This window comes from Chiloscyllium plagiosum, chromosome 35 (assembly GCF_004010195.1).
Source record: "Chiloscyllium plagiosum isolate BGI_BamShark_2017 chromosome 35, ASM401019v2, whole genome shotgun sequence".
NCBI lineage: Eukaryota > Metazoa > Chordata > Chondrichthyes > Orectolobiformes > Hemiscylliidae > Chiloscyllium > Chiloscyllium plagiosum.
The window spans coordinates 39,287,872-39,305,001 of record NC_057744.1 but is presented as its reverse complement, the minus strand read 5'-3'; the positions used below and the strand labels follow the sequence as shown (position 1 = coordinate 39,305,001).

The 17,130-nt window shown below is 42.1% G+C and overlaps 1 protein-coding gene across 2 annotated transcripts in view; it reads left to right on the top strand.

The window, feature by feature from the left end:
- acad8 (acyl-CoA dehydrogenase family, member 8) overlaps nt 1-17,130 on the top strand; it is a 103,229-nt gene that overhangs the window by 6,112 nt on the left and 79,987 nt on the right. For both annotated transcript variants that reach the window (XM_043676960.1, XM_043676961.1), the window contains exon 3: nt 2,967-3,136. In XM_043676960.1, the coding sequence (XP_043532895.1) occupies nt 2,967-3,136 (170 nt within the window). The remainder of the gene's footprint in view (nt 1-2,966; nt 3,137-17,130) is intronic.

Below are 17,130 nucleotides of genomic sequence, written 5' to 3'. Positions count from 1 at the left end.
ACATGACCTCCCAACTCCTGTATTCAATACTCTGACCAATAAACAAAAGCATACCAAACGCCGCCTTCACTATCCTATCTACTTGCGACTCCACTTTCAAGGAGCCATGAACCTGCACCCCAAGGTCTCTTTGTTCAGCAACACTCCCGAGGACCTTACCATTAAGTGTATAAGTCCTGCTAAGATTTGCTTTCCCAAAATGCAGCACCTCACATTTATCTGAATTAAACTCAAACTGCCACTTCTCAGCCCATTGGCCCATTTGGTCAAGATCCTGTTGTAAACTTTCTTCGTTGTCCACTACACCTCCAATTTTGGTGTCATCTGCAAACTTACTGACTGTACCTGTTATGCTCACATCCAAACCATTTATGTAAATGACAAAAAGTACTGGACCCAGCACCGATCCTTGTGCTGTGATATACTTTATACTTCATACATTATTACACATAATAATAATTATTATTATTATTACACATAGGGGACTATCAATTTGAGGGATTGTATATTTTCAGTATTTCCTTTTGGGTTTTGTTCTGAAGTGAAAGATTATAAGATGTAGGAGCAAAAGTAGTCTATTCAGTGAAATCATGGCTGTTCTTTAAGGCGAGTGGTGAAATATTTAAAGAAGATGCATGAGAAAAAGAGTGGTAGGTGCCTGGCTTGTGCTACCAGGGAAGATGGTAAAAGGAGAGACAGTAGCAATGTTTAAGAAGCATTTAAACAAACACATGAACAGGCAGGGAATAGAGGGAATACACCATGTGCAAGCAGATAGAATTAGTTTAGAATGCTTTTGTAGTTGATGTAGACATGTTGGGACAAAGGTCCTGTTTCTGTGCTGTGCAGTACTGATCTATGTTCTGATAATCCTCAATCAATTTTTCTGGCTTATCCGCAAGTCTTGATTACTTTAGTCATTAGAAATGTGGCCAACGCAGCCTTGAATATACTTAACGACCCAGCTTTGACAGCCCTATGCTGTAAAGAATTCTACAGATTTACCATTCTGAGAGAAAACTTGAGAAATGAACAACTGCTTACTCTGAGATTTTGCTCTTTGGTCCTGGAATGTCAGGGGGGGAAACAACGTCTCCCCATCGACTTTGTCAAACCCCTAAGAATTTTGCATGTTTCTATAAGGTCCTCTCTCATTCTTCTGAACTCCAGTAAGTACAAGCCCAAACTATTCAACCTTTCCTCCTAAAGTCCTTCCATACCTGCAATGAACTTAGTTAACCTTCTCTAGACTACCCACAATACCAGGATTTTTTTTTAAGATAAGGCAACTGAGACTGTTGAAAGTACTCGGTGGCTCAGTGATTAGCACTGCTGCCTCACAGTGCCAGGGACCCGAGTTCGATTTCAGCCTCTGGCAACTGTCTGTGTGGAGTTTGCATATTCTCCCTGTGTCTGCGTGGGTTTCCAATGGGTGCTCCGGTTTCCTCCCACAATCCAAAGATGTGCAGGTTAGGTAAATTGGCCGTGCTAAATTGCCCATAGTCTTAGTTAGAGTTTAATGTAGAGTAATTTGGTAGGAGAATGGATTTGGGTGAGGTACTGTTCGGAGGGTCGGTGTGGACTTGTTGGGCCAAAGGGCTGTTTCCACATTGTAGGGATTCTATGGTTCTGCTTCAGCTGTGGTCTGATCAGTTACTGGTATAATTTAAGCAAAGCTTTCCTATTTTTTTAATAAAAATTCCCTTTGAAATAAAGGCTAGTGGATGCTAACTTTTTGTGATTTGTATACCAGCAACCACAAATTCCTCTGTGCAGCTTTTTTACAATCTTTTCTGTTTTAAATTATATTTAGTTCTTCTGTTCTTCCCATCAAAGTGCAAAACCTCACATTTTCCCACATTATATTCTATCAGCTATGATTTTGGTCAGTTGCTAGCTCTGTCTTTATCTATCTGTAGACTCTTAGGTCATCATCACCACTTGCCTTTCTACCTATTTTTGTCAACCTCAAACTTAGCGAAAGTATATTTACTTCTATTATCCAAGTCGCTATTTTGTAAATAATTGTGGCTGCTGTATCTTTCCTTGGCTTACAGTTGGCATCCTGAAAATGACTCCTTTTATCCCAACTCTCTGCTCTGTTAGTTAGCCAATCCTACCTCCTCAACCCTTTATACTACCTCAAATACCAGGGTTCTTATCTTATTGAGTAGTCTTATGTATGGTACATTATCGAATGCCTTTTGGAAATCCAAATATATTACATCTTCTGGCTCCCCTTTATCCACTATTTGTTACAACCTCAAAAACTGTAATATATTTGTCATGCATGATTTCTTGTTCATGAAGCCATGTTGAGTCTACTTGATTATATTATACATTTCTACTTGCTCCACTATTAAATCTTTTATAATAGCTTAAAATTTGTAATTTGGAAGATTAGACCAACTTGCCTGTTGTTGTCTTTCTGTTGTAAATAAGGGTGTTCCATAGACAGTTTTCCAATTCTCTGAGATTTTTCTAGGATCCAACAATTCTTGGCGGATTAAGACAGTGCATCCACTATTTCTGTAGCCGCTTCTTTTTAAAACCTAGGTGTAACCCATCAAGCCCAGTGGATGGTTAACCCCAGTAGTTTCCTTAAACTTTCTGTTCACTGGTAATTATATTTATTTCCTCCTCTTCCCCCATTTCGTATTTTTGTAATGCCAATAGTGTCTTGTCCTGCGAAGACCGGGAAATATTTGTTTAACTCTTCTGCCGTTTCTTGTTACCCCATTATTTCCCTTGCTTCATTCTCTGTTGTCTGTCTCTTACTTTTTATATCTTTAAGAAGGCTCTACTGTCTGTTTTTGTTACCTTCTGGTTTGACATTATAGTTTATTTTGGTCATCTTATGATGGCTGTTAAAACTTCCTCAGTCTTCTGATTTTTTCCATGTTGTATGTTTTTGCTTCCTTTCTTTAAAAGGTCTTTTATCATTTATGTCTTTTAATATTGAGCAGGAAATCTTTCCAGTGGAGACAATGAGGAAAGCTGCACAACTTGGATTTGGTGGGATTTATGTTCGTCAAGATGTTGGGGGATCAGGACTATCACGAGTGGACACCTCGATTATATTTGAAGCATTATCAACAGGCTGTGCAAGTACCACTGCTTACATCAGCATTCATAAGTAAGTAGCATTGAAAATTGCACCCAACCCACAAGTACTTTAAAATTTCCAGAGCAACTGATCCTCTCCCTGTAGTGTTATTGCTCATCACAGCAACAACAGTGGATGTCTTATACAGTGTATATGAGTGGAGAGGTTTTGCAGGAGTAAAAAGGAACTAGCAATAGTAGGGGAATTTGAGGACTTCAATGAAGACATGATTGAAGAGGCACCTTTTGAAAAAGTTCTTGAAAGAGTAGTGGGGAAAGTCTGTAGAGTGCAACAAGTATTGGTGCTTGGGCCGCAATTATTTATAACATATGTTAACGACTTGAATGAGGAAAGTCGAAGTACTGTAGCCACACTTATGGATGAGAAAATAGATGGAAAGGAGAGTGTTGAGAATAACATAAACTGTAGCGGGATATAGGGCAATGTAAGCGAGCAGGCAAAAACTTGCCAGATGGAATCTAATGTGGGAAAATGTAAGGTTTGGCAAAAAGAATACAGGAGCCACTTATTATTTAAAAAGACTGAAGGAAGCTACCGAATTTAGGAATTCTCATGCATGAATCATAAAAAGCTAACTTCCATGTTCAGCAGGTAAGAGGGAAGGCAAATGGAATGTTGGCTTTTATTTCAAAGGGGCTGGAGTATAAAGGTTGGGGAGGTGTTACTACAACTACATAAGGTACGAGTTAATCCACAGCTGACATACTGTGAACAGTTTTGAGCCCCTTAGCTAAAGGAAGATATGCTGGCATCGGAGGCAGTCCAGAGAAGGTTTATGAAGTTGATACCAGGAATAGAAATACTCCTCTTATGAGGAAAGAAATAACCCTGAAACACCTCTGGAACATCAATCACAACTTAACAGCCATTCATTTTATCATCAATAACCTGCACACACTAAGGAAGGAGAGGTCCAGAGTGGGAGTCAGCCCAAGTGAGTATATGGTGTGGGGAATTTGGAGGTAGTATCAAAGTTTGGTGCAGCAGGCAAGCGGTGTTGTTTGCTTGTTTTTTTGGCTCATAGCTTGTAAGATATTTTTTAACAGAATAAATCGAAGCCAAGGATCAAGGGCTCAGCACAAGAGTGACAGTGCAGGTAAACCTGTTGATAGCTTCTAATATGACTATCGACTCTAGGTTACTTTCAAAATGAAGGTAAATAGGGGAAATGTTTATAGGTTACAAATTAAATGACCAATAGGAAAATTTCTAAGTCAAATTAAGAACTAAGTACTGTAAATAAAATAGATATTCAAGTTTGGGTGATCTGCTGTCCTGCATGATGTGGAAGCTATTGTTGTTCATAGTGACCACATCTATAAGAACTGTTCGTTGGTTGAGGAACTCTGGCAGTCTGATTTTCAAACACTGCGACACATTGGAAGGGAAAAAGTTACCCTCTGTGTTTCAGGAGGCAGTCACACCTTATATTAGTTGCCTTGAATTTGGTCAGGGACAGGATTGTGTGACTATGAGTGAGGTAGGTAGAGGGATCCAGACAATTATGTTGTAGAAGCTCTTGAGCTTGTCCAGCAAGTGTGAGATTCTTGCTCCCTGTGTAGATGAAAGTGTGGATTGTAGCAAGGATGAGCAAACTGACCATGGCACTGTGGTACACTTGTGGTTCAAGACTAGAGAGAGAAAAAGAAGTGTAGTTGTAATCAGGGATTGTATAGTTGGCGGAATAGATGCTGTTCTCTATGGCCAGGATCGAGAGTACTGAAGGCTGTAGAGCCTGCCTGGTGCCTGATTCAGGGTATCAAATCTGGGCTACAGAAGAATTTGGAGTAGGAGGGGAAAAATTCAGATGTCGTGATCTATATAGATACCAATAATATCGCTAGAAAGAGGTTCTGGTGATGGAGTATGAGCTTCTTTGTGCTAAATTAGAAAGTAGAACCAAAAAGTACTCCACAACCACCTGATGAAGGATCAGCGCTCCGAAAGCTAGTGCTTCCAAATAAACTTGGTGTTGTGTGATTTTTAACTTTGTACACCCCAGTCCAACACCAGCATCTCCAAATCACAACTATTACAGTAATCATAGGGAACTGCAATATGCAGGTAGACTAGGAAAATCAGATTGGTAGCAGTTCTCCGGAAAGTGGAATTTCTGTGGAATGGGTTGTTTTGGAGCAGCTTGTAGAAGAGTCCACTAGGGATCGGGCAATTCTGGATTTGATTATGTTTAATGAGGAAGACTTGATTAGGGAGCTGAAGGTGAAGAATCCCCCAGGGGGCAGTGCCCATAATATGATGAATTCACCCTGCAGTTTGAGAGGGAGAAGCTGGAATCAGATGTAACAGTATTATAGTTGAGTGAAGGTGATGACAAAGACATGGGCTGGCCAGAGTTGTTTGGAAGGAGAGCCTAGCAGTGAAGAGAGTGAAGCAGCAATGGCAGGAGTCTCTGGGGATAATTCAGGACACACAGGAAAAATTCATCCAAAGGAAGAAACAATGTACTAAAGGGAGGAAACCTGGCTGACAAGGGAAGTCATGGACAGCATAAAAGCAAAAGAACAAAACATAGAATGTGAAGAAGATTATTGGGAAGCATTAGATTAGAAACCCTTTAAAAACCTGCAGAGGATAACTTCATAAAAAAACGGATTCGAGGATGAAATATGAGCAGAAGCTAGTTTGTAATATAAAAGATGATTACAAGATTTTTTTAACATTAAAACAAAAGAAAGAGATGAGTGGACATTGTACCACTGGAAAATGTGGAACAAAAATGCATGGTACTTTGTATCAGTTTTCACAGTAGAAAACACCAGTAGTATACCAAATCTTCAAGAGCGATGGAGCAGAAGTGAGTGCAGTAGACGAAGGAGAATATGCTGGAGAAGCTGAAATTTATGAAGTTGGATTAATCACCTGGGCTAAACGGACTTCTCCCCAGAGTTCTGAAAGAGGTAGCTCAGGAGATTATGAAGACATTAGTAGTAGTGGTTCAGAAATGACTGGAGTCGGTGAGGCAAATGCAATATCTCTGTTTAAGGAGGGAGGAAGAAGACAAGAAACTTGACAAGTTTGCCTGATCTTTAATTTTGGTTGTTAGCAAGATTTTAGCATCTGTTATTCAGGATGAGATTTGGAGTACTTGGAAGTGCGTGGTAAATAGGGCTGAGTCAGCGTGGCATTGTCAAGGAGAAGTCATGCCTGACTAATGCACCTAACTGATAAGGGGATTGAGAGTTACAGGGACAAAGTGGGAGGATGAGATTGGGAAGCATATCAGCCATGATCAAATGGCAGAACTGATGGAGCAGACTTACGCTATTTGGTCATATAACTTAAGGGCTCCTTCTTTGTCTTCTGCCCTTCAGCCTCTCTATTAGTATTTTTTTCTGGCTGACCTCTTCTCCCTATCCTGCAAAAAAGTTTACTTTTTCCAAATCCTTCCACCCTTTTCTGTCCCATGCTAAGTAACACTTGCTTGTACCCATTGGAGTATGTTGGCTCTTTGACACCCAGCAACATTTCTATATTTAATTAATTGCATGAATTTATCACCTCATCTCTCTAACTTTTCTCAAACATCTGTTCTTCTGACTTTAGCCTCTTGTAACATCATCCCCTTCTTTTACCACATTGGATTTCCAATTCGGTCACTTTGGTTTTGCAATCCTGGAATTCCTTACTGAAATTCTATTGCCTCTCTTTTCCTAGCTTTCGATCCTATTAGGTTTCTTCCATTTTTATCTGTTTGTGTCCCTGAAACGTGCTAGGATGTTTTCCTGTGCAAAATGAGTTACGTAAATGCAAAGCTAAATACTAAATAATGGAAACCTGAAACAAAAACAACACTTTCCTCTATTGCAAAATTAGTAGACTTTGTCTAGCCTTCTATTAACAGATGTTTTCTCCAATTAAGTGTCATTGCCTTTGCTTCAAACTCTGTTTCCTAGATACTAACACCATCCTTTTCCCTGATAATTGAGATTAAGTCAGACTGTTTGTGATCATGATGTCATATTTGCTCCCAAGATGAATTCCAATCTCATTACCTGTGCCATCACGAAGTCTGCCTACTTCTCCATTCATAACATCACCTAACCTTTCCCCTTTCTCAGCTCGTCTGCTGCTAAGGCCTCATTCATATCTTCGTTAACCTTATGCTCGATTGTTTCAGCACACAACTGGCTAGGTTCCTGCATTCTATCCATGAAAGACTTCAGATCATCCAGAACTTTGCTGCCCATGTCTCATTTCACTTTCAGTTCTGTGTGTGCTGATCCACTCATCCACTTTTTCAAATACCTCTCTTTTCCCGAACTTTGTGAATGTTTCCCATGCCCTTTGAGATATCTACCTTCCTCTGAATCTAACTTATTGTACATTCCAGATTTTAATTGCTCCATTGTTGCTGACCTTACTTCCAGTGCCTAGTCTCCAAGCTCTGCAACATACCCAATCTCTACACTCCAAACCTCAATTTTGTGCTTATCTTATAATGTGCTGATCAATCTGAGCTAATATCTGTGCCTAGATGCTTAACTTTTCATTATAATGCTCCTGCGAAGCACCTTTTATTACTCTAAAGATGCTCTGTAAATACAATGCACACAACACAGCAGATCTGGCAGCACTAATTTTTCAGGTCATTAACTGATTATGTCAATTGGAAAAGGTTTTAAGTACTAAAGCAAAGAAAGGGGATGGTGGAGTTTCAGGAGAACAAGAAAAGAATTTCTCTATTGGTAGAATACAAGTGATACTAAAAGGCTAGGGGTAAGGGTGAGGCGTCACAGGGAATGGGACAATTAAATAACAAAAAAAAATACAGTGATGTAAATAGATAAAGGCAAAATTATTAACAACAGCTGCTGTTCAGAAAAAAAACCAAGACCTGCGCTGGTAGTTATCTGAAATTCTTCAAAATTATTCAGTTCAGAAGGACATTGCGTCCACTCAAAGTGCTGTTTCTTAAGCATACATTGAACTTCATTCAAGCACTGCAGTAGGTTATGGGCAAGTTTATATGATAGCAAAGCTACAGTCTTGACGATCAGAGGCACACTTAAAGAGTTAATGGAGGTGTTTTGTAGCGTGTATGCACAGGCAATAGAACATAGAACAGTACAGCGCAGAACAGGCACTACGGCTCTCGATGTTGTACCGACCTCGTCCCCTTACACTATCCCAGTGGCTGAGTTGACTACATTGGCATTCCACGCCCTTACCACTCTCTGTGTAAAGAACCTGCCTCTGACATCTGTCCTAAACCCCTCAAATTGTAGTTATGCCCCCTTGTACAAGCTGACATCATCATCCTAGGAAAAAGTCTTTCACTGTCTACCCTATCTAATCCTCTGAATTTCTTGTATGTCTCTATCAAATCCCCTCTTAGCCACCTTCTTTATAATGAGAACAAACCCAAGTCTCTCGGTCATTCCTCATAAGACCTTCCCTCCAGACCAGGCAACATTCTGGTAAATCTCCTCTACACCTTTTCCAATGCTTCCATATCCTTCCCGAAATATGGCAACCAGAACTGTACACAATATTCCAAGTGCGACTACACTAGCGTTTTGTATAGTTGCAGCATGATATTGTGGCTCTGGAACTCAATCCCTCTACCAATGAAACTCTAACACACCATATGCCTTCTTAACAGCACTGTCCACATGGATGGCAACTTTCAGGGATCTATGTACGTGGATTCCAAGATCCCTCTGCACATCCATATTACCAATAATCTTTTCATTGACATTGCCTGCCTGTTATTCTTCCCAAAGTGCATCATCTCACATTTATCTGCACTGAACTCCATTTGCCACCTCTCAGCCCAATTCTGCAGTTTATCCAATTCCCCCTGCCACCTGTAACATTCTTCCAAACTGTCCACTACTCCACTGACTTTAGTGTCATCTGCAAATTTACTAATCCATCTATCTATGCCTGTGTCTAAGTCATTTATAAAAATGACAAACAGCAGTAGTCCCAAAACAGATCCTTGTGGAACACCACTGGACTCCAGGGTGAATATTTTCCATCAACCACCACTCGCTGCCTTCTTTCAGAAAAGCAGTTTCTAATCCAAACTGCTAAATCACCCTCAATCCCATGACTCCACATTTTGTCCATTAGCCTACCATGTGGAACCTTATCAGAGGCTTTACTGAAGTCCATGTATACCACGTCAACTGCCCTACCCTCATCTACAAGCTTGCTTACCTTCTCAAAAACCTCAATGAGGTTTGTGAAACATGACCAGCCCTTGTCGAAACCATGTTGATTATCTGAAATCAAATTGTTGCTTGCTGGATGATTATAAATCCTATCTCTTATAATCCTTTCCAAAACCTTTTCTACAACAGAAGTAAGGCTCACTGGTCTATAATTACCTGGGTCATCGCTACTGCCCTTCTTGAACAAGGGCACAACATTTGCAATCCTCCAGTCCTCTGGTACTAACTCTAGTAGACAATGACTCCAATATCAAAGCAAAGGCTCTGCTATCTTCTCCCTAGCTTCCCAGAGAATCCTTGGATAAATCCTATCCGGCCTAGGGGACTTGTCTACTTTCACTCCTCTTTGTAACTAACCTCGATCCTTTTTAGTCTAATATCTCATATCACATTCTTCTCCTCTACAATATTCTCCTTTTCCTGAGTGAAAACTGATGAGAAATGTTTGTTTAGCACCTCTCTGATCGCCACAGGGTCCACACTCAACTTCCCACTTCTGTCTTTGACTGGCCCTATTCCTACCTTAGTCTTCCTTTTATTCCTCACATACCTGTAGAAAGCTTTAGGGTTCTCCTTTATTCTATTTGCTAAAGACTGCTCGTGTCCTCTCTTTGCTCTTATTAACTCCCTCTTTAAATCCTTCCTAGCTGATCTGTAACTCTCCATTGCCTCACCTGAGCCATCTTGTCTCATCAACACATAAGCTGCCTCCTTCCGCTTAACAAAAGCTGCAATTTCTGTAGTAAATCACAGTTCCCTTACCTTATCACATCCTCCCTGTCTGACAGGGACATACTTATCAAGGACACGCAATATCTGTTCCTGAAACCAGTTCCACATTTCCATTGTCTGCATCATTGCATTTTGCGACCCCATTCTGTGCATCCTAATTCTTGCCTAAACGCATCATAATTGTCCTTGCCCCATTGATAGCTCTTGACCTGTAGCATGTACCTAGAGTTATCGATGGGGCAGTATTTGGTCTCCTTATTGTAAAGTGGACCACATTGTGAACAGTTGATGCTTTATATTAAACTGAAAGAAGTCATGGCTTTATCTGATATGGGCCTTAGACATTGAGAACAGAGGAGGTGAAAGCTCTAACCTTTAGGAGTCCCCTGAGTCGATCCTGCTTGCTAATCTATTTCCATTTTGGATACAGGTCAGGATGATGGTTCCTCAGAATAGTACTGCCAGTCTTATGTCAGTGGCACATGGATGGCTGAGCTACACGGGGGAATTGGAATATGAATATAAGAGTAATATTAACAGGGGATTCCATTTTCGGGGACCAGACAGGTGTTTCTCCGACTATAGACATGACTACACAATGGTGTGTTGCCTGTCTTGTGCCAAGATAATGGATGCACTGTCTGAAGGGAGGGTGATCGGCCAGAGATCATGACCTATGTTGGTACTGAAGACTTAGATAGGAATGAGGACAAGCTCGTGAAAGCAGATTTCAGGGAGCTGTGTAGGAGATTGAAAAGAAGGGCTTCTAAGTGTGTAGTCTCAGGATTACTCCCAGTTCCAAGCCATAGCATCGAAACAGAAAAAATGAGCAATTGAACATAGAGCTGGTACATAAGGTTAGGGCATCAGATTTCTGGAGTATGGGGGAAGATGGAACTTGTAGAAGCTGGACTGTCTATAAGTATCTTTGCAGGGAAATTTGCCACTATTGTTAGGAAGGATTTAAACTAGATTAGATTACTTACAGTGTGGAAACAGGCCCTTCTGCCCAACAAGTCCACACCGACCCACCGCACCGAAGCGCGACCCACCGAAGCGCAACCCACCCAGACCCATTTCCCTACACCTAACGCTACAGACAATTTAGCATGGCCAATTCACCTAACCTGCACATTTTTGGATTGTGGGAGGAAACCAGAGCACCCGGTGGAAACCCACACAGACACGGTGAGAATGTGCGAACTTCACTCAGTCGCCTGAGGTGGGAATTGAACCCGGGTCTCTAGCGCTGTGAGGCAGTAGTGCTAACCACTGTGCCACCATGCCGTGGAAGGGAATGGAAACCTTAAGTAAACTCAGCAGGGAATCAAAGACAGAAACTTAACAAGTGACTCTGAAAGACAAAGGAAACAGAAATTCTACACCACAGGAATTTGGCAGTGTTAAAAGGTGTACTTGCAAATGAAGCAGTATTACAAATTAAGCCAATAGGCTGAGGGCACATCAACACGTGGCAAGATGATGTCATTGGTATAACAATAATTTGGCTTAAAGACAGGCAAGACTGGCAGCTCTAGATAGTTTTCAGGCAGGATAAAGAAGGGATGAAAAATGTCAGGGCTTAATATTGATGTTTAAAACACCAATTGTAGCAATGAGGAGGGAGCATATACTAAACGAAGCATCAAATCTGCCAAATGGGTTGAGCTCAGAAACAGGAAAAGGCTATACTACTCGGTGTGTACAGTCAAATGTTAGAACAAATATGGAGGCGAATTTTTGTGCAGAAGGAAAAGTCTAATAATAGATAAGGATTTCAACTATTTGATGTTCAAATGGGCCACTTCTGTACCGTACAATTCTACCCAAATATCGACAAGGATACAATTGTGTTCAAGAGAGCCCAATTGAACACAATACGATAAGCCCAACAAGAGAGGGCATAATTCTAGATTTAGACTTTGGAAATGAAGCTGAACAGTTGGATGATTATCAATAGAATCATAGAATTTTGGAGTACAGAAGGAGGCCATTTAGCCAATAATGTCTGTCCTGGCTCTTGAAAGAGCTACCAAGCTAGACCCATTCTCCAACCCGATTTTTATAGCCCTCTAAATTCATTACTTTCAAACATATAACTAACTCACTTTTGAAATTTTCTATAGAATCTATCTCCTCTTAATCTTCTCTGCTGCAAGGAGAGTAAGACTAATTTCTCTAATATATCCTTGTATAAGGAATCCTTCATTCCTGGTATTATTTTTGTAAATCTCCTTTGCTGATGAATGGAATTGGCATATTCCTGTAGAAAAAAAAGTGAAGATTGGATGAGGTGCTTAAAATAGTTTGAAATAGTTATATATTTTAAAAAAAGCTGGGTTAAATGCTAATGGAAATCAAATGGATTGAAGACAATAAGAATGAGAAAGGAGATTTGAAAAGCCAACTGAAATGAAGAAGTAACTCATGAATAAATAGTATAAGTGTATAACTTCTTTCACATCACTATTCCCTTTGGCTGTTTAGGTTTCAGCAACGTAAGAACCATTGTAGGTCATTTGGTTCCTCCAGCCTGCTCTGCCATTCATCCAGATGAAAGCCATTCTCCTATACTATCCACATAATATCCAGAAATCTATCAATCTCTGAATATAATCAATATCTGAGCTGCTGTCTTTCAATCTCTCCTGCTAGTCACCTAACCACAGACCTTTATTTGTTCTTGTCCTACGCAACCTTTCCTCAAAATTTATTACATCTCTAACTTTTCTGATTTAAGATGACAGTCTTAAAACTAGTATCTCTGATTTTCCAGACACCAAAGCTGCCAGACTGATGCTTTTTTACATATTTTCTATTTTACTGTTTTCAGTATCTACTGCAGAATTTTGTTTTTCCATTAGATTAAGTTAAAGGCTTTTACAAGGCATTAGTCAGAGTGAAATGAGATGAGGGGGATTTGATAGAAGAAAATTCTCACAAAAAATGTTGAACTGCACCCTTAAAAATGCTTTGTAGAATCCTGAGGGCTGTTCTGTAGAGAATAGGATAAACCATGTCACTGTAGAACATTCAGCCCTAACGTGAGCAGTCTTTAAGCTACTATAGCCCGCAGCAGAAAAGTAATATTAATAACCACCAAGAGAGTCATTAGTTAATTAAAGCTAGCAGCACAGTTTTGTAAAAGACAATTCTTGTCAAAAAGATTCTACTGATCAAGAGAGTAGAATCTGTAACATGGCTTTAGATTTATAGAAGATATTTGATTAACTACTAATTAGAATGCTTGTAAATCAAATTGAAGACACATTAAGGGAATATAGCAATTCAACAAAGGATGTTGTTAAATGGACAATCATGATTTGGAGATGCCGGTGTTGGACTGGGGTGTACAAAGTTAAAAATCACACAACACCAGGTTATAGTCCTTCAGGTTGAAGGAGCAGTGCTCCAACAGCTAGTGTTTTCAATTAAACCTGTTGGACTATAACCTGGTGTTGAGTGATTTTTAACTTTGAATGGACAAAGTAGCTAGTGGCTATTTTCCAGACTGGAAGATATAAACCTAATCCTAACCTGATCACAGGTGATTTCCCGGGGGTCAGTGATGGAATAACTATTCTGCTCAATGTGGGTAAATAATGTGGCTTAAGGACATAAGAGGTACTATGTCAAAATCAACAGATGACAAAAATAGAAAGTCAATGTTGGCTTTTAGTCTTTTTTTTATCATAATGCAAACGAAGCTTGGAGCTTGTGATTATCAACTCTGAACTGAATGTGTTGTTATTCAGCGTTCCAGTCTTAGCTGGAATGTCACTTAGGTGTCAAACTTACTGACTACAGTTTAAAAATGTTGTCTCTATTTTAGGTTATGCAGCTGGTTTTCATCATATATCAGGCCATAGATGAAATGCAGAGCGGGTTAGATGGTGGTACAGTGATAATGTCACTGTACTTATAATTTAATGGGGCCTTCTTGGTTGTAACTGTATCTCTGGATCGAGATGCCCGGGTTCAAGTCCAAACTACTCCAGAAGTGTGAAAAAACACCAGTGAACACCATTAGAAAAAATAGGTGAAATTAAAAAAAAATGAAAGCAGATGGTGGTGCAGTAGGAATGTCACTGGATTTTATAATTCAGTGAGGCTTTGTTGTGGTACAGTGGTCATAGGGAGACAGGGTAGTGAAGAAAATGTTTGGTACACTTCCCTTTATTGATCAATTCATTGAGTAAAGGACATAAAAACCGAAAGAACTGCAGATGCTTTAAATCAGAAACAAAAACAAAAGTTGCTGGAAAAGCTCAATGAATCTGAACAGTTCTGAAGAAGTGCCACCAGACCCGAAGCATTAACTCTGATTTCTCTTCACAGATGCTGCCACACCTGCAGCAACTTCTGTTTTTATTGACATTGAGTATAGCAGTTAGGAAGTCATGTTGTGGCTGTACAGGTCATTGGTTCGGCCTCTTTTGGAATACTGCATTCAATTCTGGTCTCCCTACTATAGGAAAGATGTTGTTAAACTTGAAATGGGCTTGGTATCAGACATGTAGCTGTCAGTGTCCAAGTCTGGTCCAGGAGAGGCTATTTCAGGGGCAGAGATATTCTCCCAGTGGATCTGTGCTAGCTGAGTGGTGAGGAGGGCAGATGGTAATAGGATTGCACATAAGCGTGAGCATCACAGTTGGATGGCCATGGCTAGCACTTTCAAGCCGTCAATGATAGCAATGAGGGCTATCAGTCCCTGCAGTAGGCCTGTGCCCCATGACCCCAGCCAGGAGGCTGCCCAATCCCATAAGTCCCAGCAGGAGTTCTGATCATGCAGGACAGAAGCTGCCTGCCGGATATGTTGGGCCAGGTCTATGATGTTTTCACTAGGGTCAGGAATGTAAGTGCAGCAGTCAGCACCAATGAGGGCACATGTGTCCCCTTTTGCAGTGAGCAGGTAGTCCAGGGCCATCCTGATTTGCAGAGCCACAGTACGGATGGCAACAGCCTCCGCATTCAGCTGGGTGAGTGCACCTGCTGTGGAGTTTGCCACCTCCTCTAGTGTGGCGGCGAGTTTGTGGGCTTCTACCTGTAATCATAGGGTTGCAGAGTGGGGTGACATCAGGTAGAGAGCTGCTTCAGTGGCAGCGAGAGCTCGTCTGCTGTGGGTCATGGGCTTTGGGAAGGGAGGGGACTGAAAGTGATAAATGAATGGTCCGGCGTACCTGACATAGCAGCTCCCAGTCCAGGAAAATGGCAGCTATGGGTAGGCCACAGATAGAATAGGTGCCGTTGTTGGTCCGGAGACAGCGGGTCTGGGTCCCTGTCCAGACAATAAGGAAGGTGGGGTTCTCTCTGGTGCTGTTGAGGACCTGTAGGTTTAACATACTGCCTTCTGCAGCAGATCGGCGTGCTGCGGGAGTTAGGAGCAGGGAGTCGGTGCATCGGCTCCAGCCAGCCTCCCATCCGGATGGCTGTGTGGTTTTAAACAAAGGATTCCCCAGGTGGCCCTTGTGTGATAGTGTCAGCAATGGGTTAGAGCTGGGGGGCTCATGGGAGAGGTTGTAGACTGGGTAAAAGCACCCTTTACATTTGTCCAGGCGGTACCCCGCAGACCTCCAGCGGCTGAGCTATTTCACCATATTTGGGCGTGGCCAGTGTGGTAACTTCAGGGATCTGTCTGGGTCTAGCCACCATTCCACCATATCAGAGATGTTTAAGGGGATTGAGGCTAAAGGAATGCCCCCGTGAGAGTGGACAGGGACCCTAGTGCAGACCCACAGCGGGTCTGATTAAATCTCTGGGCATACGCATGGGCCATTTTGAGGAAGGTGTTGGCCTGTAAGTCATGGCGAGTTATGAAATGTGCTGCCCCTTGTCCCTGTTTAGCAGCAAGCCACAGTGTGTTGGTCAGACAGATCAGGCCGAGAGTGCTGACGGTGAAGGCTGCTGCGAGCAGCTGGATCCATCCTTGGTTGTTGGAGTGGTTTCTTCCTCTGTGTGATTCCTGTTCATAGGTTGTGGAGCCCTCTTGCAGTGGGTGGCATGTGTCCATTTAGGCCATCCTTCCAGTTTCGCAGCAGTCTGGGTTGTCATTAGATCAGGTACAGGCCTTTCCATCTATGGGAGAGAGAATCTTTTTTTAGTGATTTTGTCATGACATAATCCCCGGGACAGAATGGATGAATGGGCACTGATTGGGGTGTGGGCTGGATTGAGGGGTGCGAAGTGGAGGGGGTGCTCCCTTAGGCGCATCATCATGTGGCCTAAATCCTTCGGGACCCATGGACTCTTAACAATGAGGGGAATGTGTGGAACAGCTGTCGGGCCGTCGTAGAACAGTGCAGCCTGTTCCTTGCCAAGTTGTACCTCTGTTGCCTCTCCCACAAAGTACAGGCCAGTGAGTGCTAGCGGGGAGGTGAGGGTCCGCGAGTGCAGCATATGCTGATGCCAGTTTCTCAGGCTGGTAGCTGCACAGTGAAACTGACAAAATGGCCTGTCAGTATCATCCAGCGGAGGACAGATAAAGTGGGGGTTGAAAGGGCTATTGGTAACAGGGAAAGCAGGGGATTGAGAAGAGCGCGGGTAGGGGTGGTGGGGCAAAATCAGGCACAGCAGGAGCTTGTCTGGTTAGGGAATTGCAGGCTGTGGGTGATTGCCGCACGTAACATAGAATAGTGGGTGTCTGGGATCTCCAGTATGAGACCCTCTGGGGAACAGTGAATGCTGGCATTTAGCTTGCATAAAGTCTGCAGGAGGGTGACTGGGCAGGTAGCAGAAATGATGGTCACATCAGGGACAGTGGCCGGTCCGATACTAAAGTTCACGGGTTGGGAGAGTGGTTCTGTCATGGGCATTCCCGAAATCCCGACTGTACGGACAGTCTTGGAACTCGGGGAAAGTTCCGCAGAGGGAGGCGCAGACGAGTGGGTGGACCCGGAATCCACCAGAAAGGAGATGAGCTGCCCCCCGCACTTCCACATCCATCATCGGATTTTCTGATGTGGAGCTGGAGAGGTGTTTTGAGGCCATTTGCAGAACCTCTCTCTCGTGACAGCCCTAGTTTATTTCAGAGGCACGAGAAAGGGATCAGCCATAATGTAGGCAGCTTGGTGGGGT